This window comes from Equus quagga, chromosome 17, assembly GCF_021613505.1.
Source record: "Equus quagga isolate Etosha38 chromosome 17, UCLA_HA_Equagga_1.0, whole genome shotgun sequence".
NCBI classification, from domain to species: domain Eukaryota; kingdom Metazoa; phylum Chordata; class Mammalia; order Perissodactyla; family Equidae; genus Equus; species Equus quagga.
The window spans coordinates 14947924-14969328 of NC_060283.1; the positions used below are offsets into that span (position 1 = coordinate 14947924).

At 51.5% G+C, this 21405-nt stretch overlaps 2 protein-coding genes across 4 annotated transcripts in view; one reads left to right on the forward strand and one right to left on the reverse strand.

Moving 5' to 3' along the window:
* The window catches only part of P2RX3 (purinergic receptor P2X 3), a 29381-nt gene extending 19772 nt beyond the window's left edge, over window positions 1-9609 (reverse strand). The window contains exons 1-5 of the mRNA XM_046643253.1: window positions 9491-9609; window positions 1631-1766; window positions 1114-1185; window positions 828-891; window positions 88-181 (exon numbers count right to left, since the gene is read on the reverse strand). Of these exons, the coding sequence (XP_046499209.1) occupies window positions 88-181; window positions 828-891; window positions 1114-1185; window positions 1631-1766; window positions 9491-9609 (485 nt within the window). The remainder of the gene's footprint in view (window positions 1-87; window positions 182-827; window positions 892-1113; window positions 1186-1630; window positions 1767-9490) is intronic.
* A 1882-nt stretch (window positions 9610-11491) lies between these two features.
* On the forward strand, window positions 11492-20723 carry SSRP1 (structure specific recognition protein 1). 3 transcript variants are annotated; one of them, XM_046643249.1, is made up of 18 exons: window positions 11492-11607; window positions 12096-12235; window positions 12633-12818; window positions 13434-13539; window positions 13836-14026; window positions 14130-14360; window positions 14500-14603; window positions 14706-14834; window positions 15108-15329; window positions 15993-16065; window positions 16180-16188; window positions 16488-16626; window positions 16780-16825; window positions 18278-18407; window positions 18843-19013; window positions 19164-19252; window positions 19763-19949; window positions 20224-20723. In XM_046643249.1, the coding sequence occupies exons 2-18, from the start codon at window positions 12182-12184 to the stop codon at window positions 20293-20295; spliced, it is 2139 nt and encodes a 712-aa protein (XP_046499205.1). In that variant the 5' UTR covers window positions 11492-11607; window positions 12096-12181; the 3' UTR covers window positions 20296-20723. The 3 variants fall into 3 exon arrangements, with proteins under 3 accessions (XP_046499205.1, XP_046499207.1, XP_046499206.1); XM_046643250.1 differs by having other exon boundaries at window positions 11582-11607; window positions 12132-12235; XM_046643251.1 differs by lacking the exon at window positions 16180-16188.
* The last annotated feature ends 682 nt before the right edge of the window (window positions 20724-21405 follow it).

Sequence of the window (21405 nt, forward strand, 5' to 3'; positions counted from 1 at the left end):
CTGCAAGCTCAGAGATGCAGGGCTCCCATAGGGCAAAACTGAGCGAGGGTGAGGTCCCCTCTCCTCCTGTTTGGCTCAGGTCCTTACATTTCCACTGTGTCCACTTCGGTGGGGCACCAGCCCCGGATCTCACAGGTCCGGAGCACAGAACTGTAGTTCACGCAGCGGCCAGTGAGGATCCCTGTGGGGGTGGAGCCACAAGTGCTGGGTGCCCACTTGGCCCTTAGCCACTCCTCTACCCCCCTCCCACAGGGACCCCAAAGGTAGAGGGAAAGACAGGCAGGGCAGGGGAGGTCGATGGTGACACATTAGCCCTGCAGAACTCTTCTCTCCCCTCTTCCCGAGCCCTAGACCAAGCCAAAGGGCGGTGACAGCTCTCCTCTCACAGGTTCCAAGCCCCGGCCACCCCAGGGTCCCTTGTCCTCTTGTTCTACAATCACAGCATGCTCCTCCTGGCCTCTGAGAATTGCTGCAGCTGTTCCTTCTGCCTAGAACCTCCCATCCTGCCAAGTCCTACCCATCCTTCAGGGCCCATCTCAAATCTCAGTGCCTCTAGGAAGCCACTGGGGTCACCCACCCAAAACCAATTTCCCTCCCTCCCCCAGCTCCCACAGTACCTCCTTGACAGCACTTGCCACCTCCTGGCACACCTGTCTGTCACCACCATCCCTGGACTGGGAACTGCTCTGGGGGCAGCCCCGCTGGGTCTGGCACACACATAGGCCAATTCCCACTCTCTCTCCTAGGTGGTGAGGGATGTGCTGCCCTCTAGGGCACGCTAACACTTTGGGGTTGTGAGGGGCGCGGATGGACGGGGCTGCACTCACCGCCACCTGGGAAGCGCTCGGGCCTGCACTGGCTGTCTGACACACAGCGGTACTTCTCCTCGCTCTGTGGGGAGACAGGTCTGCAGGTGGGTGACGGACCCTGGGTGAGCCCCTCTGCTCCCACTGCCTCCCCACAACTGGGGGCCTCTGGAGGGTACAGGTCGCAGACACGGCTCCAAGGCCGGACCTTGGGCCTCTGCTTACATGCTTGCCCCTCCCTGCCAGCCCCAGCCCCCAAACATTTTCTTCCTTGACCACTTCATCTGACCTCCCTCCCTCCCCTCACCTCTGGGCAGAATCCTTGCATCTGGTTTTCAGTAACGATCATCTTTGTGATGATGACAAAAACAGAGGTGCCCTTGGGGAGGGAGAGAAAAAGTGCAACACTGTCAGTCTGTGAGGTGGGTACCATTGTTATCCCCAGTCTATAGATGAGGAAACTGAGGCTCGAGTTGAGAGATCTGGCTAAGGTCACAAGGCTAGTCAAGTACACAGGTGGGTCCAAACCAGCCTTTCCCAACCACCCTCCAGCCCCTCTTGCTCCTTCTGTGTGTTGTCCTTGATTACAGGACAAGTTGGCAGATCCCGAGGGGAGCCCAGCTTTCCCGATGCCCAGTGCTGCACTCCGATGGCAGGCCCAAGCTCCCCCACCTCCCAGCCGCTGAGGAAGGAGTTCTCCGGGCCAGTGATGCCAGATGCTGGTTTGGGGATCCCGTGAGCACTCTTCCTGCCCTGCCTCCTCCCCTCCAACCTGCCTAGCATCTGGGCGTCCACACTGCGCCCTGGGGTGGGGGGGACCATACCTGGGGTGGGGTCACATAATCAGACACGTCCATGACTCTGTTGGCATACTGTCCAAAGCCCTTCACCTTGGTCACCACCGAGGACTCAATGGCTGTGTCCCGTACCTGGTATGCCTTCTCGTGCAGGAAAACCCACCTGGGCAGGAAAGCAGAGATGGAGAGCAAGAAAGAAGGGTCTAGAGCCATCAGACAGAGGCTGAGAGAGGTTCCCTTCCTGATAATGTTAGGATGACATGGGGTCCCTGGCAGGTGGAGGCCTGTGCTGGAGATGGGGGGAGGGGCGGCCTGAGGGTGAGCCCTGGGTTGGCTTAGACTAGTGTTTCTCCATCTTTTCCCCCTAAGGAGCCTTTTTAGATATTTTTTTTTTTCCTAACTGTAATCCCCCCATGAAATCTGAACACTACAGTAGTCCTCGCTTATCTGCAGTTTCACTTTCCACGGTTTCAGTTACCTGCGGTCAATGGCGGTCTGGAAATATTAAATGGAAAATTCTAGAAATAAACAATTCATAAGTTTTAAATTGTACACTCACACTGTCCCACTCCCTCCTGCCCAGGGGATGTTAATCAGCCCTTTGTCCGGCGCATCCACGCTGTATATGCCTCTCAGTAGTCCTCTCGGTTATCACATCGACTGTATCCCCGTGCCTGTGTTCAAGCAACCCTTATTTTACTTAATAATGGCCTCAAAGGGCCAGAGTGGTGATGCTGGCAATTAGGCTGAGCAAAAGAGAAGCTATAAAGTGCTTCCTTTAAGTGAAAAGGTGAAAGGTCTCGACTGAATAAGGAAAGGAAAAAAGATCGTATGCTGAGGTTACTAAGGTCTGCGGTAAGAACGAATCTTCTCTCTGTGAAATTGTGAAGAAAGCAAAAGAAATTCGTGCTAGTTTTGCTGCTGCTGCACCTGAAGCTGCAAAAGTATGGCTAAAGTGAGTAGTAAGTGCTTGGTGAAGATGGAAAAGGCATTAAATTTGTACAATAAGATATTTTAAGAGAGAGAGAGAGAGAGACCACATTCACATAACTTTTATTACAACATATTGTTGTAATTGTTCTATTTTATTAGTTATTCTTGTTAATCTCTTACTGAGCCTAATTTATAAATTAGAGTTTATCATAGGTATGTATGTATAGGAAAGAACATCGTACATATGGGCTTTTGTACTATCTGTGGCTTCAGGCATCCACTGCGGGTCTTGAAGTGTCTCCCCTGCAGATAAGGGGGGCTAATGTATAGATATCTATTTATGTATCGTATGTTTACTTGTGCTTTATACATAAAAAGAGTGAGATAGTTTTATCCCTCAAGAACCAATTTTCACTCGCCTAGTGGAGAACGTATTGTCATTCCCACTGACTGTGGAGACCACCTGTCTGGCAGGCACCCCAGAGAGAGAAGGTGTGGATCCTAGGCCTCTAACCCCATGCATCCCAGGCTTTGTTCATGGCTGTACCCTAGGTGCCTGGCACATGGTGGGGGTTCAGTAAATGAGTCACTGAAGGCACTTGGGAGCTGGACACTGGGCAGTCTCCCTCTGTGGATGGAGAGGGGAGGGAGGGCAACGGCTGAGCCTTTACCTGGCAGGTAAATGGAGTTGGGTTGGGAGGCAAGAAGGGCCTCTGATCTTATTCCTTGGCTTGTGCTGCCACCTAGTGGACATTTGCCTGTACTAGTTTCTCCTTGCAGCTTCCAGCCATCACCCCATCACGTGGATCAGGGAGAGACTCCTTCTTCCACGCCCTCCTCCCTCCCCGGACTCTCTCACCCTTCCCCTGCAGCAAGAAGGGCCTGAAGACACTTGCAGACAACTCTTCCCTCTGCATTTCTGTGAGGTGCCCGCCTTTCCATTTGAAATTACCCATCACAGCCCTCAAGGCTCAAGCCACTCGGCCTGGAAACCATGCTTCCAGCCTGAGGAGCAGTCCCAGTTGTTCCTGACAGGACACTGGGAGGCAGACGCTGCTACTGTCCCCATTGTACAGCTGAGCAAACCTCATCGAGTATGTTTGGAAAATGCTGTGCTCTCTCAGTTTTGAAGAAACACTGGTGACATCTCATGCATTGTAGTGCACTTTTGGAAATGCTGGGTTAGGGTTACTTTCTGCAGGCTACCCAGGGTGGTACAAGGGTGGAGAGCCCCATTAGATGGAGAGGAAGCAGATGAAGAAGAGCAGAAGGAACTGGAGATTATGTAGCTCAGAGAGGACAATGCTGGGGGGCCTAGGCAAGGACGCTGCTGAGGGCAGCACCTGGGCTGGCCCGAGGAATTTATAAGGAGAGGGTTACAACTTCAGGCCCAGGAGCTTCCTAACTCCCAGAGAGGCGTCTATGCACGGGCTGCTGTGGGAGGGAGCGAGTGTCACAAGCCCAGGAAGACTCAAGGAAAGGCCTGATGCCCACCTTCCGGCTGTGCCGAGAGGAAGCTCCTTGGACTGGATGACCTCTGTGGTTCCCTGATGTTGGGAGATGCAGAGGGGAGCGGCTCCCGGGTCATGCTGGGGTCACAGTCCCTGGTGAGATGGTCACCTGCCCAACATGTTTATGTGAACACAGGCTGGTGTTTGCAAGCTGCTCCTTATCCAGTTTTCAGGGAGAGGGTTGAGTTATCCCCACAATTGTGCTTCCCTCATGTGCTTGAATTCAGAATGCTCTCTTGAGTGGGAGAGAAAGAGTGGTGTTGCAGCCACTGCCGGCGATGGCTCCTAACCTGTCACCTGTTTTATTGTTGCTGCCTTACAGCAGGCAACATCCTGACTAATGCACCACCATTAAGAGTTATTCGCATGCTTGTAAAATGCTCTTATGAACACCGCGCCTCTATAGAAGCCTGTGGTGTGGTGGGCTTTATTTCCTAGCATTATTCTCTTCTTTTTTTGGAAGGGGAGGTGTTTCATTAAGGTCTTGCAAGGAAGGATAGCTCACATAGAAATCTCATCCATCATCTTCTGTCCTGGCAGAAGAGAAGGGAGCATCCATTACCAGAAAGGTGAAGTTATCCAAATGAGCATTATTAGCTCACAGCCTGGGGCCCTTTGGGGTGGAGGAAGTGAGGTCTAAGGCCCAGTCTCTCTGCTCCCAGCTAAGAGCATCTGTGTCGCTGCTGGACACTTGGCCGAGTGGAAGCCACAGTCATGACACACTCTCTGGAACCTCAGTGTGCCTGGCCACAGAATGGACACATCTCTGAGTACTGATCTAATGAAATAGCTTCCTGAGGCCCCTCTCCTGTCCTTCAGTCCAGGAATATTCGCAGGTGAGAAGCAGAGTTCAGATTACTAACATCGTATAATCAACGTAGCACGCTAAGTGCTGTATGTGTTAAGGATTCATTCAATCTCTACCACAACCCAACGAGACAGCTTTGTTATTATCATTATGTTACATATGAGGACACTGCAGCACAGAGTGGTGGGCTAAACTGCCAAGCTGATATGTGGGCTCCTACCCAGGCAGACTGCTCATGACCACCTCACTGGAAGGTCTCCAGCTGTGTTCTAGCTCATGGCCAGGCCTCAGCTGGCCTCCTGAACTGGATCCTGGTCCTTGTCCTGCTGGCCCTGCCCTGTCACCAGAGAGAACACAGTCTAATGTCCTAGCAGGTAGGAAAGTCTCAGGAGAAAGGGCTGAGGGCTTGGAGGAACAATTAATCAATCTCTTTCCTCCTCCTCTTCCTTCAGGCCTCCCTCTTATGCCCACTGGGGAGGAGAGGCCACATCTGAATTCTTTCTCCAAGTTAAATAACAAGTGGAAGAATTCCAGTGGCCCCCCGGGGCTGAGGAAGTCATCAGGGCAGCTTGAAAAAGGGGATGCTTCATTTCCAGAACAGAGAGTTGAGTCTGTCTCTAGAGGCCAGGGCTGAGGAGATAGGGCAGGACTGAGCCTTTAATTCTTGGCATTTACTCTGCTGCTTTGACTTATTTTTTTCTTGTGTTCCTGGTTTATTATTTATAGAGCAGAAGGCGGGTGGCAGCTCCTTGGCAGGTGGGATGTGCAGGAAGGAGGCCAGAGCAGCGGCCCCTTCCAGGGAGTCAGGGAGGAGGCCAGGGAGTGGGTGTGAGGAGTGTGTGTTGTGTGTGCCTGGAGGAGAGGGTCTCTCAGGAAGGCGTGAGCTGGGCAGAGGGAAAGGGGGAGGCGTGATGGGGAGTCTATGAAATAATAACGGTCAACACCTATTACCGAGTCACCCATCTCAGGCAAGGCACCCGACATGTTACCTCCCCTCGCCATCACTCCCTGGGAGAAGCATTCCTACACCCATTTTCCAGATATAAGGACAGAGACTTAGAGATGTAAAATGGCACCACCAAGCCCCACTCCCAGTTGGTGTCAGAGCGAGGCTTCTAACCAGGTGCTCCACGTTCCGTGGTCTCCCCATCATAGGGTGTGGTGAGGGGAGAGGGGAGACAAAAATGAAAGCCATGCCTCTCTCTACACTTGTAAGATGGGGGTTCCAACAGGTATTTCCACCATATGTCACCTAGTGTGCCAATGAGGTGCCTCTGGGTGCTACCTTGAGCTGAGAGGATGGGGTAGGGGGCCAAGAAGGTAGAATTCCTGGCCCTTCTCTTTAAACTAGAGCAGCTTTTAACTGCTTTATGTATTAAGCTTCTATGTAAGATTTGAAACGAGGCTGAACATTATGAACCAAAGGGGGTAGCTGTGTAAATGGTAAGTTTGTGGATCGGGCTTTGCCGGGGGAGGAACAAGGCAGGGAGAGCAGGGCTATGATGGGGTCAGAGGCACCTTCAGCCACCACAGATCCTTCTAATGGATGGAGCATCAAAGGGCTGGGAGGGTCCCTCACCACTAGTTTGCAGGGAGGTAGCTTCCTCCAGCAAGGCCCTGAAAACCAAGCTCAGGCTGTGCACGGGCCAGCGCTTCTGGAGACTCAGGCCCCAGGGATCTCCTTCTACTTCCTCCTCAGGTCCCCATTGGATCTAGAAAGCAGATTGGCTCTTAGGAAGTCCAACCCATAGAGGAGACTAGGGATTACTACCTGTGCCCGGGAGAGACGTCGTGAGAAACACCAGGTAAGTCCTGGCCTCTCTGTGTCCCTGTTGGGGTTGGGGGGGAGTTGAGTAAAGGAAACCTGTGATGAGGTGGTGTCAACTACACACAAGCAGTGGAGGCTAGAGGCTAGTTTGTGTGGGGACGATTAGGTGGTGTGTTGCTGTGAGTGCATAAGAGGAATGGTTGGCTCATATCACATGTGGCCTAGGTAAGGTTGTGCATCTGGTCTACCCGGCAGGGCTAATATGGAAGAGATTGAAGTGTTACTTTAGCGTTAACATCACATTAAAGCATTAAAACTCCTTTCAAATTCTATGGAGTCCAAGCTTCCAACATCTCTTTCCATGTGACTGCACTGCCTCTTCACTGGTTTTCTCGTATCCATTCCTACCCACTCCAAACCCTTGGTGTATCAGCCTGAGCGATCTTCCCAACTCAGATCTCATCATGCCTGCCTTTCTCTCAATCACACAGGCACACACATATACACACACAGGTTAAGGTGCTTCAGTAGCTTCCCATCCATTACTCTTCTCCAAAAACAAAAGATGTGAGGTATCAGAGGTGGGGCCTCTGTCTGTGATCCCATCCCCAACTTACACCACCCTCGCCTTTGCTCCCTCTGCTCTAGCCATAAAGACCTTCTCTTCTCCCCATTCGCCATGCTCTTTCCCTTTGCAGAGCTGGGTTTCTCTGCCTTCAACCCTCTTCCTTTCTTGCTTTCCCCTGGGTTGCTCCTTCAGATTAGCTTGGATGTCACATCTTCAGAAAACCTTCTCTGAATTCCCCAACCAGGTCAACTGTCTCCATACCAGCAGCTCTCCTAGCACCGTGCACCTCTTCTTCGAACCCTGAGCTGCAGTTGAAATTTTACATTTGTTTCTGGAGATTATTTGATTAATGTCCATCTCTTGCATTGTAAGCTTCATGAGGATGAGGACCCTGTCTGCTTTTGCCCACTGTTCTATCCTCAGAGCATAATGCCTGGCACAAAGAGACACTCAATACATTTTTGCTCAGTTAATGACAATGGATTCATGAAGTCCTAATGGTGCATGAGCTCCTGTGCACAGAGATTGGGTTCAGGCCTGGGAGTTGGGCTGCAGAATGCACTGATATAACTGGAAGGAGTTGCTCCATGGGGAGCTGTCAGGCTGGGAGATGGATGGGATTGGATATCAAGACGCCAAAGAGCCTCTCCAGCAGGCTGGGATCCAGCACTGAGGGTCGGAGCATCAGATTGGATCATGATGAGGGAGAGACACAGGCAGCGGGGGAGCTGAGTGGACTGGTCCAGGAGCTGGCTACCTACCCTCCATCAATCTTCTGACTGGAGCCAATGGAGCTGGGCCAGGCTAGGAATGTGCTGAGGCAGCTTTTGCACTCACCTAGACCAACATATCACCTTGTGGCTATAAATAATCACAGCATCGCATGTACATGTGAACATGGAATCTTTAAGCACCGACTTCAACCCAGGCTCTGGAGATGTGGACACGGAACATTTCCAAACATTGTATCTCACAAAACCTCAAAGTTGGAAGGGAACTTCAAGGTCATTTAATCCTACCCTAAAGCTTGAATCCCTTCTCTAATATCCCCACTAGGAGCGTAGATGTATACTCTCGTCTACAACATCCACATAAATGAAGGCTACTGGCTCTAACTAAGCAAGAGGAGCGAAAAACCCCTTAATCCACATCTACCCACCTTTCCACACACACCATCACACGCTACTCCGACCTTCAGTAAGCGGCCCACTCACACCCAGCTCCAGCCCACATGCACACAGATGTCTCCTTTCATTTGCTTGAATTAACCCATGACAGTTGTCAGTGGCTTGCTGTCTTACACACACAGACCCATTGTCTCAAAGAACAGCATCACATTAGAGACCGGTACGCCAGGAAAGAAAGCCCTCGAGGTTTCTGCCTGTATTTCCTGGTGCCCACCAGTGTGTGCGAATGACCACAGGAAGGACAGAACCTGTGTTTTTCCCCCGGCCATTGTCTGCTCTGTGGTCCTTTGTTACTGGCTCTTAAGCAACTCCCAGGATGGGTTATATGGTGCAGAGTCAGGTAGAAGTAGGGCATTTATGCTTTCTGACAAAGGGGAGAGCATTTCTGGATTCTTGCGGAGGAAAAGCCACATTTTTCTCCTCAGCAACTCTTCCCTTGAGTGTTTTCTGTGTCTCTGTTTCTCCACACCTCCCCCTACTCCAAAGAGACAGATCTCCCCGCTTTGTCCTTCCCTCCAGGAGCAAAGGCTTCTCCCCTTTCCATGTCCTCTCACCATGTCTCCATGCCAGAAGGGGAAGTGCTTCTAATTCTGCTTCTAATGCTAAAGTAGATCCACTTTTCTCCTTCTCACCCTGCCACCAACCTAATCAACCTGTCACCACCTGCCTGGTTTCAGTGCCTCTCCTTTCTCTTCCCTGTGTTCTCACATCTGTTTGAGACCCCAAAGAGTTGACTGAGGGGAATAAGAAGATGTGTATGTGTGTGGTCTGTCCATTCTCTGGTTGGGGGGAGATGAGAGTAGGGAGAGGGGAGATGGTCACCTGAGACCTCTCCTGGTGGAGGGTAGTGCAGGGGCAGGGACTCCCATTCTTGTAGTATGTGCCTGAAGACCACCCTCCAACTCCGGAGGATTTGCTGGGGGAAAAAACTCACCTGGGCACCAGATCGCTAGTAGGGGTGGCAGAGGCCAGTCCTTGGGACATGGCTCCACATAAGAGGCTTTCCCCCATGAGAGGATAAGCTTAGGAAGCTGGACAGCAACACTGAGGGGATGGGGGGACAGCACATCAGGCAGCCCTCCCTCCTAGGACCTGGAGAGCCACAAACTCACCCCACAAAATAGGAGATGATCAGAAGCTGAACTGCTCGGTTGATGATTCCAATGGTCCAGCTCTTCACAACCACTGACTTGGTGGTCTCGTAGGTGAAGAAATCTGAAATGCAGTTCATGTTGACAGAGTGATCAGGGACCACTCAGAAAAGACCCAGTGGTGGCCTCAGGAGGGAGAGATCCTCTGGGCAGGGAGACAGAGACCACCGCCTGGAGGGGACAGCTTAGAGGGGCTGGAGGAATAGGGAGCCTGCTCCTTTAAGTCAGGCAACCCTAGCCCAGTGCCCAGGCTCTCTGCTCTTGACACTCTAGGCTGCCAAGAGCCCAAGGCCAGGGCGGGGGACCCCCTTTTTGTTCGTCTCCACCCCACTCCCCTGTGATGTCACGGCAGGGGTGGGGTCTCCAATTCCAGGCTCCTGATTGCCTGGGATGCAGCTGGCTAGGGCCCTCTGGGACTCATGTTTTATCTGCACTCTGTCTACCGTTTCTGTTCCGTTCTGTTATGCCGCATCTTCATCTCAGCTCACCAGCTGCTTCATTCTCTCCTTAAAGCCCCTCGCAATGCCCCATCCCCCAGCCACTGAAGAGCCTGCCTGAGCTGAGTACCCCCTTCATTCCTGAGATCTTCCTAAAGCCACTCAATCCTGCAGCCAGTTCCTCCCTTCCCTAGTTGCCTCCAATAGCAGAGGTCAGGGGGAGGGGTCTCTGGAACACTTCTCTTGGTCTCCGGGCAGGGTATGAGTAAAGAGTCACATAGCTCATATTTCCTACTCAAGATGGCAGTGGCTAAAGCTCTACCTGTAGCATAGCATTATCACATTGGGTTTTGTTTTACTGTCAGTTCACTTATCTGAATCATTTGTTAGATTACATGCTCCTGGAAGGCTGGGGCTGTTTCTGTCTTATTTACTAGTTTCCTCAAATCCCGTACCTGTGTTGGAGCTCACTACACATTTATTGAATCCAGTTGAATTTATGTTGCTAGGTAGTGCTGGAGCAGCCATGAGTTCAGGGAGCAGCAGTGTATTCCTGTCCTCTCTTTACCCAGGATTGAGTTAGCAAGCTTTTCTAACTGTTTTAAGTCAGACTGTCAGAGAAATCTTGAGTTTAAATATTCTATCCTAATGTCTTTATGCAGGACACATATCCATCATTCTGAATGTAGAGTCACTGTGATTGTGATAGAAGAGAACTGGACCGGGGTAAAGGGATTTGGGTTCCAGCCTCCATCTTTGTTGCTAACTCCCTGAGACCAGTTTTCCCATGTGCAAAGGAAGTTGTAGTAGACAAATTCAAGCATCTCTTCAAGGTCTGGCTTCCTTTGATTTTGCAAGATGCGCCCTACGACTATATAAGGGGGGCCTGGCTTCTGCAATCCGAGACTGATGTGGTTTCAAATCAGTTCTGGCTCCACGGTGAATGTGACACCAGACTTTAACTTGATACTGCTTTTGCCAGCCTCTTCCAGGCCACCCATACATTGCAGTTACGGATGTGAAATTTGGGGGGTATAGATAGTGAACTCATTTCAAAAAGGAGCCAATCCCATGTGCCAGGGAGAACGGTACAGCCACAAAGACACTAAAATCCGCATGCTCTTGGCAGCCAGTAGGAGGGGCCATTTCTCCCCACAACTCTTTAAATACTTTTCTTCTTGTCCCCCAGCCTCCCTCTACTCCACTGAAACCACTACTATGCAGGAGAGAGGGCCACACATACACACGCATCTGTGCAAAGTCTGAAAAATAAAACTCCACAAGCTCTCTCTAGAACCTAGTTCTCCACTGAGGAAGTGTCTGTAATTTTTACACTCCTATGCGCCCCCAGGTTCTAGTCGGACTCCGTCACTTTCGTCGCAGGCCGGCTTCCCTCAGGTCCTCCAGAGCCGCAGCCGCTCTATGTAACTACGTCTTTGGCGGGCCGGTCTCGGGTCTCTCTAACCAGCTCGTCCTCTCTATGGTCTGTGCACGGCTTCCGGTGGCAGGACGCGGGGCCGCGCACGCGGGAAAAGCTTCCCCAGCGTCCCCCCATCCCCCGTGTCCCCGCCCCCCTCCCCCGCATCCCCCAGCGCGCCCACCGCCCGCACCCCGGGCGTCGCGAGGCTGCAGCTTGAGAAGGTGGGTGGTCGCCGTCCCCGTGCCCCAGGAGGGCTCGGGCCCTGCTCCCCCGCGGGACGCTCCAGATGGACCAGTCCGCGCTCGAATCCACGGCAGCGGGCGAATCCATTTTAGGGGGAGGGGGGAGCCGTGGGTCTGGGGCCGCGGCGCGGTAGGGGCACTGGGAGGGAAACTCTGCGCGCTGAGTTGGGTTGGGGCGCGGGCGAGCTGCAGGCTCCGGCAGGCCCTGGGGTTCCGCTGCTCGTTGCCATGGCGCCCGGTGGAGCTCCCAGAGCGGGTGTCTGGTTGGCGTGTAAGCGCTACTCCAGGCCCTGTTCTCCAGCCAGGGCTGGGCCTGGCCCCACGAGCTCTAGAGAGCCGGCCCACAGGCTTCCAAGCAGAGGAGATCTTGAGAATTTCCAGGCGCAGCCAAGGGGTGCCACCTGGCTCCATCCTGAGCAAAGGGAGGTATTATCTTTCATGCTTCTCCATCTCCCTCTTGAATTCAGATTCCCAACCTCCTAAGAGTCTGCATACCCATCCAGGCAGGAGTTGGGGCCCACCTCCCAGTTGAGGCCAACAGGAGCAGGTCAGCATGGCAGAAACACTGGAGTTCAACGACATCTATCAGGAGGTGAAAGGCTCCATGGTAAGAAGAGCTTGGCCTTTTAGTACAGGGGGCAGAGGGAAGGGGAGTAGACTTTTTGGCCGTTAACAAGAGCTGGCCTTGGTAATGTTGCTTCTTTAGAAAAGGAGTATATTGTGTACCTAGTGTTCCCCAAAGACAATATCGACAGAGAGTACGAGAGTTAAGGAACCTTACATGCTGCTCAGTCCTAAATCCTGAAACTCAGGACCTGCAAGGGGTTTTGATGCCAGAGCCACGATTAGAATCCAGACTTCCTCACTACTTGTCTGTCCTTAGCACTTCAGCTGTTGCTCCTGCACTGATATCTGGCCAGCCCAGGAGGGGTGCTGGGTGGGAATGTACCTGGTATGCACTGCGCACCATCCCTGTGCATTTGGACCTGTTTTTTTCCCAACAGAATGATGGTCGGCTGAGGTTGAGCCGCCAGGGCATCATCTTCAAGAATAGTAAGACGGGCAAAGTGGACAATATCCAGGCTGGGGAGTTGACGGAAGGCATCTGGCGCCGTGTAGCTCTGGGCCATGGACTTAAACTGCTCACAAAAAATGGCCATGTCTACAAGTATGACGGCTTCCGAGAATCGGTGAGATGTCCTGTTGCCACAAATCCTCTTTTTACTGGGCCATCTTCTTTATATTTAATCTTCTAGAGAGAACTGAGGCTCCTTCCTTTGATAACGTTGTACTTGCTAGTTTGGGCTCCTTAGAGCAGAGCCATTGAGTCCATTAAGCAGTGGTCAGCTTTGGGTGTCAGTCTCCACAGTTTCTTTGTGCCTTGACTCCAGAATATTTTATGCTGTTTTGATTTCTTTGGTGGTTTCTGCTCATTGCCTTTATCTAGGTTCAGAGTCTTAGCTGGATGCTTTAGTTTGGGTTTTGTTTTTCCATTTTGAGCTGCTTGAGTTAAAGACTTCACTTCCTCTTAACTTCCACTTTCATTAGAGCAGTACCTACACAAAACCAGACGCTCATAACCAGGAATGTCAGTTTCTTACTTTCCTCCTCTCCCAGCCTGAGATCCAGTCCCCAGAACCAACCTCTTTAACAGCCTTTTAAACAATTCTATAGCTGAGATTCTAAGTCAGCATGGATTTCTGATAAAAGGTATATTAGGGCAGTTTCTCAGAAATAGCCAATCCCAGAATGTTCAAGTGTGTATTGAGGCTTTACTGGGATTGCTCTCTCTGTTCCACGTACAGGAGTTTGAGAAACTCTCTGATTTCTTCAAAACTCACTATCGCCTTGAACTGATGGAGAAGGACCTATGTGTGAAGGGCTGGAACTGGGGGACGGTGAAGTTTGGTGGTGAGTCCTGGGAAAGATTGAGGTCTGGGGGAGAAAACAGGGTGAAAGGTTTCAGCTTTTAGCTTGTTTTGTTCTCCTCTGCCAACTATCTCTGATTTCCTATCAGTCTGTAATTCATCGTGTATTTCTCGAGGACCAACGGTGTATCAGGCACTGTGCATGGTCTTGAGGGTATAGTTTGCACAAAACAGCCCCGGTGCCCTATCCTCAGGGAACCTATGGTCTCCGGGTGGGGGATGTTGTTTACACAGACCCAAGGGAAGGAGCTTGTGGCTTGAAAAGCCCTTTCCCCACAGGGCAGCTGCTCTCCTTTGACATTGGCGACCAGCCGGTCTTCGAGATACCCCTCAGCAATGTGTCCCAGTGCACCACAGGCAAGAATGAGGTGACACTGGAATTCCACCAGAATGATGATGCAGAGGTCTCTCTCATGGAGGTGCGCTTCTACGTGCCTCCCACCCAGGAGGATGGCGTGGACCCTGTTGAGGTGAGGCCTCCCTGGTCACCTTGGGAGGAGATGGTGCCACGTGGGCCCTGGCTGGTCCAGTAGCAAGATCCCGCTACTCCATGACCACTGTGTGCCTTTGCAGGCCTTTGCCCAGAATGTGCTGTCTAAGGCGGATGTGATCCAGGCCACTGGAGATGCCATCTGCATCTTCCGGGAGCTTCAGTGTCTGACTCCTCGAGGCCGTTATGACATTCGGATCTATCCCACCTTTCTGCACCTACACGGCAAGACCTTTGACTACAAGATACCCTACACCACGGTACTGCGTCTCTTTTTGCTGCCCCACAAGGACCAGCGCCAGATGTTCTTTGTGGTAAGCAGAAACCATGGGGGTGGGTTGTCCTGGTTTTTGCCCGAGTCTTTAGTAAACAGATCTCAGTGGTGTTTAGTTAGTCAGCAAGTTCTTATGGAGGATCGACTGGTGCTAAACCCTGTTGGCTTTTGCTTACCAGATCAGCCTGGATCCCCCCATCAAGCAGGGCCAAACCCGTTACCACTTCCTGATCCTCCTCTTCTCCAAGGATGAGGACATCTCCTTGACTCTCAACATGAATGAGTGAGTGTCTCCTTGGACTCTGTCCTGCTGCTGTCCAGGCAGGGGACAGGTGTGCCATTAAAAGACAGCAGTGCTCATGACCTTGTCTTCCTCTCTTTGTAGGGAAGAGGTAGAGAAGCGCTTCGAGGGGCGTCTCACCAAGAACATGTCGGGATCCCTCTACGAGATGGTCAGCCGGGTCATGAAAGCGCTGGTCAACCGCAAGATCACAGTTCCAGGCAACTTCCAAGGGTGAGAGTGCAGGCCTGTGGTCCTGGCCTGCCTGGGGAGGGGCTTGGCTGTGTCTCCTTGGTAAACGCCCCCTGGGATGGGAATGTGGCCTCTTAGAGGCCTGGTTGGGTCATATCTTGATGGTGTTAGTTGCCTCCCTCAGAGCAGCTTAGTGAGGTGCACTCCCTTGAGGGCCTCAGCACACGTATGTCCCTGCTGAGAGATGTGCCCTTTGGCTCTGTGCCACCTGCTGCCCAGGTAGGCACTGACTGGGCTCCCTGTGCCCTCCACCAGGCACTCAGGGGCCCAGTGCATCACCTGCTCCTACAAGGCCAGCTCAGGACTGCTGTACCCACTGGAGCGGGGCTTCATCTACGTCCACAAGCCGCCAGTGCACATCCGCTTCGATGAGATCTCCTTTGTCAACTTTGCCCGCGGTACCACCACCACTCGTTCCTTTGACTTTGAAATCGAGACCAAGCAGGGCACTCAGTACACCTTCAGTAGCATTGAGAGGTGAGAGCCTCTGCCAGTCACTTCCTGGGTGTCCTGGTCCCTGGGATTTGGTTCTTTTCCTTGGAACGCCCAGCCTTTGGAAGCCTCTCCATTGTCTTCTTTCTGTACTTGAAGAAAAATACTGTTTTCTCTATTACAAAAGCCGTGTGTGTTCAGTACGAGCCTTTCTTCTGCACTCCCCTCTTGGTAGAAATGCTATCTCTCTCTTTCCTGGAATGAGCTTTCTGCCCGAGAACACAGCACCTAACAGCTAATGTTTATTGAGTGCTTCCTGTGGGCTAAACGTTTTACAAACATCTTTGCCCTTAATCCTCATAACCACCCTGTGAAGTATGAGATACAGACCAGTAAAAAGGTGATAACGTCCCCTCTCCTGACATACCCCCAGCTCCGTGCATGTCTTGTAAATAGGTACACACCCCTCCCTGCCTTTTTTTCCCCAGAACTCTTAAGACTGTGCAGACTGGTGTGTTCCAAGACTTTCAGGACTAGTGTCTGCCTCTTCCTTACTGCTGTCCTCTGGGGGGTCTCTGAGCTGTTGGGTTGGATAATGTGGTCAGGAGCTCCAGGCCCCACAGGTCCCTGCCCATGGGTGTCAGAACAGTGTGTGGTCCAGCCCTGCGTTGGCCTTGCTGTCTGGTAACATGGCGCATCTTCCCTCAGGGAGGAGTACGGGAAGCTGTTTGATTTTGTCAACGCAAAAAAACTCAACATCAAAAACCGAGGATTGAAAGAGGTACCTGCGTGTGTGGAAAGGATGAGCCTCTCTCCTGTTCTTTCTGCAGGGGGGGAAGGGGCAGGGAGTTTTCCGGCTTCTTTTTCACTCTCTCTTCTTTTCTTACCCTTATAGAAAAAAGAGGTGCGTGTGACCCTTCCCCCTCCCGGTGCAGGTTTCCTCAGCATGACCTTAGATCAGTCTCTGCAGCCCCTCAGGAGCCCCCAGTGGGCTGGGAGAGGGAGGGGCTTGGACTAACCAGCTGGCAGGAAGTCCTCGGCGTAGGCCCTGCACGTTGGCTGTGTGTGGACAGTGCAGCCCCGGGGCTCTCCTGGGAGCTGCTGCTGTGATGTTACTCACAGGCATGGGGGAGTGCTTTTGAGTGTGCAGGGGCCCTGGCACCAGGGCCAGCTGGTCCTCACTCTCTCCTCTTCCCTGGCTAGGGCATGAACCCAAACTACGACGAATATGCCGACTCTGATGAAGATCAGCATGATGCCTACTTGGAGCGGATGAAGGAGGAGGGCAAGATCCGGGAAGAGAATGCCAATGACAGCAGCGATGACTCAGGAGAAGAAACCGGTGGGCTGGTCTTGCCAGTGCTGGGGCACAGGGGCGGTCAGACTCTTCCCTGGGGCCAGGGCTAGGCTCACCCTGGGGCCAGAGTTGCATGTCTGGGTAAGGGAGCAGGATTTCCACTGGGACACAGTTGATACATCCTGTGTTCTTTTTCAGATGAGTCATTCAACCCAGGTGAAGAGGAGGAAGACGTGGCAGAGGAGTGAGTTTTGGTTCCACCTCATGGGGGTGAGGTGGTGGCCTATAAGCTTAAGGGACCAAAAGATTTCTGGACATTTCTCATGTCCCAGCATTAGCTACTGATCCAGGGTGGAAAAGTGACTTCCAAAGAGGGATAGATGGAAATGCTTTGAAAACTGTCAAGGGCTTTGTAAATGCAGGGCACGTTGGGAAGCTGGAAAAGTACAGTAGGGAGAGAATGAGAATAAGAGCCAGTGCTTGTCTGCTTACTAGCTGGGAGTCCTTGGGTTGTCCATTGTTGGATCTGTGCCTTCACCTATAAAAGGGCAGTGGTCCCCCTATGCTGTGTTGATCAAGGCTCTTGATTGCCGATGTCTGAACTGTGACTCAAAGTGACTTTAGCATAATAAGGGAATTTTATAAGTTCGTCTAGCTGGAGAGTCCAGGGATATAGTTGGCTTCAGGCGTCTGGATCCAGGTGCTCAAAAGTTGTGGGGAATCTGTTTCTATTCTGATTTCCTTATATTTAGATAGGTTTGCTCCAGGCAGTGCCAAATGACCCTCAGAAGCTCTGGGCAGGCTTAATCCTACTAGTGTAACACCCACAAGTGCCTCTTCTCTCAGAACAGCAGTAAACAGCATAGTTACTGTCCCTTCTGAGTCTGGGTTACTAGGATGTGCTCTGATGGGCCAGAACTAGGCCAGGTACCCACCCTTAGAGCCTGTGGTTGGGGTGAGCCCCCCATGGATGGGGGTAAGGTGCTTCCCAACAGAAAATTGGAATCGTTAATCCAGAAGAATTGGGAATGAATATTGGGCAGAAGAAAAAAAAAATTCGCCAGGTGTCCACTAGTTCTGCTTGCCACATACTTATGAAGGTCGGTGAGCAAATGCTTGTGCAAATGCCTTGAAAAGTGTTCAGCACCATACAGGTGTAAGGTAGTTCTATCTCTGAGGACTTCCACGTATATCAGATAGGACTGACTTATATGGGTATTTGCTGGGTTGGCCTGAAGTTGGTTTTCCCCACTTTTTATGGTAACTAATTATCTCTTTGTCAGAAAAGACTTTGGGTGGGTTAAGATGATTAACTCAAAGGAGGTGGAAAAGTGGACTTAGGGCATGTTCTGGCAAGATGAGACAAAGTTTCTGTCCTCCGGGGGCGTGGGGATGGAGTAGGACTTGGGTTAGGCTATGACCAAAGAGAGCAGCTGAAGCCCATTGGTTCATTTGCTTTTCATTTATTGATTCAACAAATAACTCATTGCCGTGGCTGGGTCTGGAGAGGGGATGGTTGAAGCTACCTCAGTGAGGGGGAGGAGGTGGGGTTGGGGGCTGGTGGTGGAGGCTGTCCTGTGGTCCTCCTCCCTCTCCCCTTTCTGGGCAGGTATCTTTGGACTTGTTTTCTTCCTATCCTTGGGGCTATGGGCTGCTCTCCTCCCTTCAGGAGTCTAAGCCGCACTCTCTTTGGCAGGTTTGACAGCAATGCCTCTGCTAGCTCCTCCAGTAATGAGGGTGACAGTGACCGGGATGAGAAGAAACGGAAACAGCTTAAAAAGGCCAAGATGGCCAAAGATCGCAAGAGCCGCAAGAAGCCTATGGAGGTACAGACTCACCTCTAAATGGGAGGGTGTTGGGGAAGCCATTTTCTTTACCGCCTCCTGTCCACCACCAGCAGGACCTGTCAGTTGGTCCTCCTGGTGCTACTTTTTGTAGCCAGTGATTATGGTCTTGAGTATCTTCTGGGAAATTTTTCTCTGGTCCTTGAGATAATTAGCATCTGGGAGATCTGAATTAGGAGACAGGTAGCTTCTTTCTCAGGAGCCCAAGGAAAGGGCCCCTAGTGAGCTAGGCACTGGGGTGCAGAGGGGAGGAAGACATAGTCTCTGCTTTTAGGGAGCTCTTGGTCCAGCCTGATGCTGTTTACTCCTTTCTCCATTTTTTTCCTCCAAGTAGGTGATCCAAGTAATTTCTTTGGGAGAATGTGGACGTCTGTGGGAAATAGATGGCTGAAGGCATCTGGTTTCGTTTCTATGTAGGTGAAGAAGGGCAAGGACCCCAATGCCCCCAAGAGGCCCATGTCTGCCTACATGCTGTGGCTCAATGCCAGCCGAGAGAAGATCAAGTCAGACCATCCTGGCATCAGTATCACTGATCTTTCCAAGAAGGCAGGCGAGATTTGGAAGGGAATGTCCAAAGAGAAGAAAGAGGTGAGTAGCTGCAGAGACAAGGGGTGGCGAACCTTGTAACTGATAGAGGGGCCGGGGGGGCCATTGGTGGAACTGTTCTTTCTAGATTTTGCCTGCATCAAAGGAAGAGGTCTCATTCTTCTCTCTTATTTTTCTGTGTGTGTGAGACAGGAGTGGGATCGCAAGGCTGAGGATGCCAGGAGGGAATATGAAAAAGCCATGAAAGAATATGAAGGGGGCCGGGGTGAGTCTTCTAAGAGGTGAGTGTCAGGAACAAAATGACCCAGTATCTGCTTTTTTTTGGTGGATATTTTTGCAGGTCCAGATTGAGAACTGGGTGTTAAATATGCTTTTCTCTGCAGCGGGGTAGTGCTGCTCCAATCTGGGTAGGCAGTTGTCCAAGTATGGGTAACGTGCCAGGGGAATTATAGGGCCCATTTTTTTAGAGGGTCAATTTTATTTGAAGGTATGGAGGAATTAAAATTATCATGGAGCATAATTTACATGAATTTTTAAAGATAAAGCAAGAGATGTTAAGTAAGTTTTGCATATGGGGCTGCTTCAGGCTATGGCCCCTGATACTTCTGGTTATTTGCTTTGGATGCTCTCCCTTGGGGCACTTGGGGTTGACATGGCTGGTTGTTTACGTTTAGAGTGAGATGGGCAGTGTGACTAGGATTGAGAATGGCCCTGTGAAAGCTAGGAGAGGTTTGGCCTTGGTGGTGGTGGGAACCAGAAGGCCTAGTCCCTTTTCCCTCTTGCTAATATAGGGACAAGTCAAAGAAGAAGAAGAAAGTCAAAGTAAAGATGGAAAAGAAATCAACGCCCTCTAGGGGCTCGTCGTCCAAGTCGTCGCCAAGGCAGCTAAGTGAGAGCTTCAAGAGCAAAGAGTTTGTGTCCAGTGATGAGAGCTCTTCAGGAGAGAACAAGAGCAAAAAGAAGAGAAGGCGGAGTGAGGTGCGGCAGGAGTTTGCGGGCTGTGGGGCCTGGAAAGGTTAGGGGCATCTGAGTCAAGGGTGGGTGGGTGGGGACAGATGTTTCTGGGCCAGGGGTTACGGTTGGTCTATAGGAGTAATGAGATGGAGTGGACAGGTGGAATTCTGACGCTCTGAAGGCTAGTGCTGGAGTTTAGGGAGGTGGGTAGGGAATTGGGGGCCCTTCGCCACTGAGGAATGGCGGGGAGGGCAGCCAGGACTCTTACCTTTCCCCTTAAGAGACCTTTGGTTTTCAGGACTCTGAAGAAGAAGAACTAGCCAGTACTCCCCCCAGCTCAGAAGACTCGGCATCAGGATCTGATGAGTAGAGAGGAGGAAAATTCTCCCTCCTTGGGCTTGCCCTGTCACACTCTCTGTCTTCCCACCCATATTTTCCTACCAGTTTCTCTTCATATCAAATGTAGTCCTTGGATTCCGTGCCATCTGAACAAGCTCTCCTGGTGGTATGCACTTCGCTAGGGCAGCAGGGGATGCGTCTTTCTCTGCTGCTTCACAAGGATGGCTCTTTATAATCTGGGGAGAGATTGGCTGGGAGGCAGGGCAGTGCAGGATCCAAATCCTCATCCTACTTTCCCAACCTTACGGATATAGCTGCTGCTTGTCCTGTTCAAGTTGCTGCAGCAGGGGTCATGTGGGGTCAGGCCTGTAGCTCCTAACTGGGGCCTATTTCTACTTTTATTTTGTATTTCTGGTCTGTGAAAAATCAACATTTAATAAAGGGAACTGACTTTGGAAACCATGTCCTTATGCTTTCTCTCTGGCCCTGCTGTAATGCTCCTGCTTTTCTTGGTGTTATTTACCATATTCTGGCTGGGCAGGGCCCTGCTGATCAGCCGGGAAACAAGTCTCCAGGTACATCCTGTTCTGTTCCCGGCTGGACAAGCATTGGTTTTCACCCTCTTCTGCCGGGATGGGCCACCTGAGAGTCTAGAAATGAGAGCTGATCTGATTAGGAAGTCTCTCTCACAGTTCCACTCCATTAGCCCAGCTAAGGGGAGGCAGCTCTTGGCTCCATCCCTAATCACCTGTGAGTCAAGGGTCTTCCCAGGCTTCAGATAATGGAATCGGGATCAACTAGCCTCCCTGCAGCCTGGGGAATGGAAACCTGAGCCTGCAGAGTTGGGGAGGATGTGCGCGATGTGTGTGGGGCGGGGTGCAGTCTAATGGGTGTACAGGAAAGGTATGGCCAATGTGAAGCTTTTGTACTTATGGGAGGAAAGGGGCATACCAAATTTTGAGGCTGGGAGGAGTTTCTATCTGGGAAGGGGACATAACAGGAAATAAATGAGGCTTAGCGAGGAAAATAGAGCTTCCTGTCTTCCTCACGGCTGCTATGTAAGTCTGAATTTATACACGTGGAGTGACCACGTTGCCTAGGTTCTCAGCTGTTGCCACAGGAAGCCTCTCCAGTCGGCCAA

Coding starts and splice junctions, on each gene's coding strand:
- SSRP1 (XM_046643249.1), top strand. CDS start 12,182: ATGGCAGAAACACTGGAGTTCAACGACATCTATCAGGAGGTGAAAGGC. Junction 12,819..13,433: donor ATGACGGCTTCCGAGAATCG/GTGAGATGTCCT, acceptor TTCCACGTACAG/GAGTTTGAGAAACTCTCTGA. Junction 18,408..18,842: donor GCCGCAAGAAGCCTATGGAG/GTACAGACTCAC, acceptor GTTTCTATGTAG/GTGAAGAAGGGCAAGGACCC.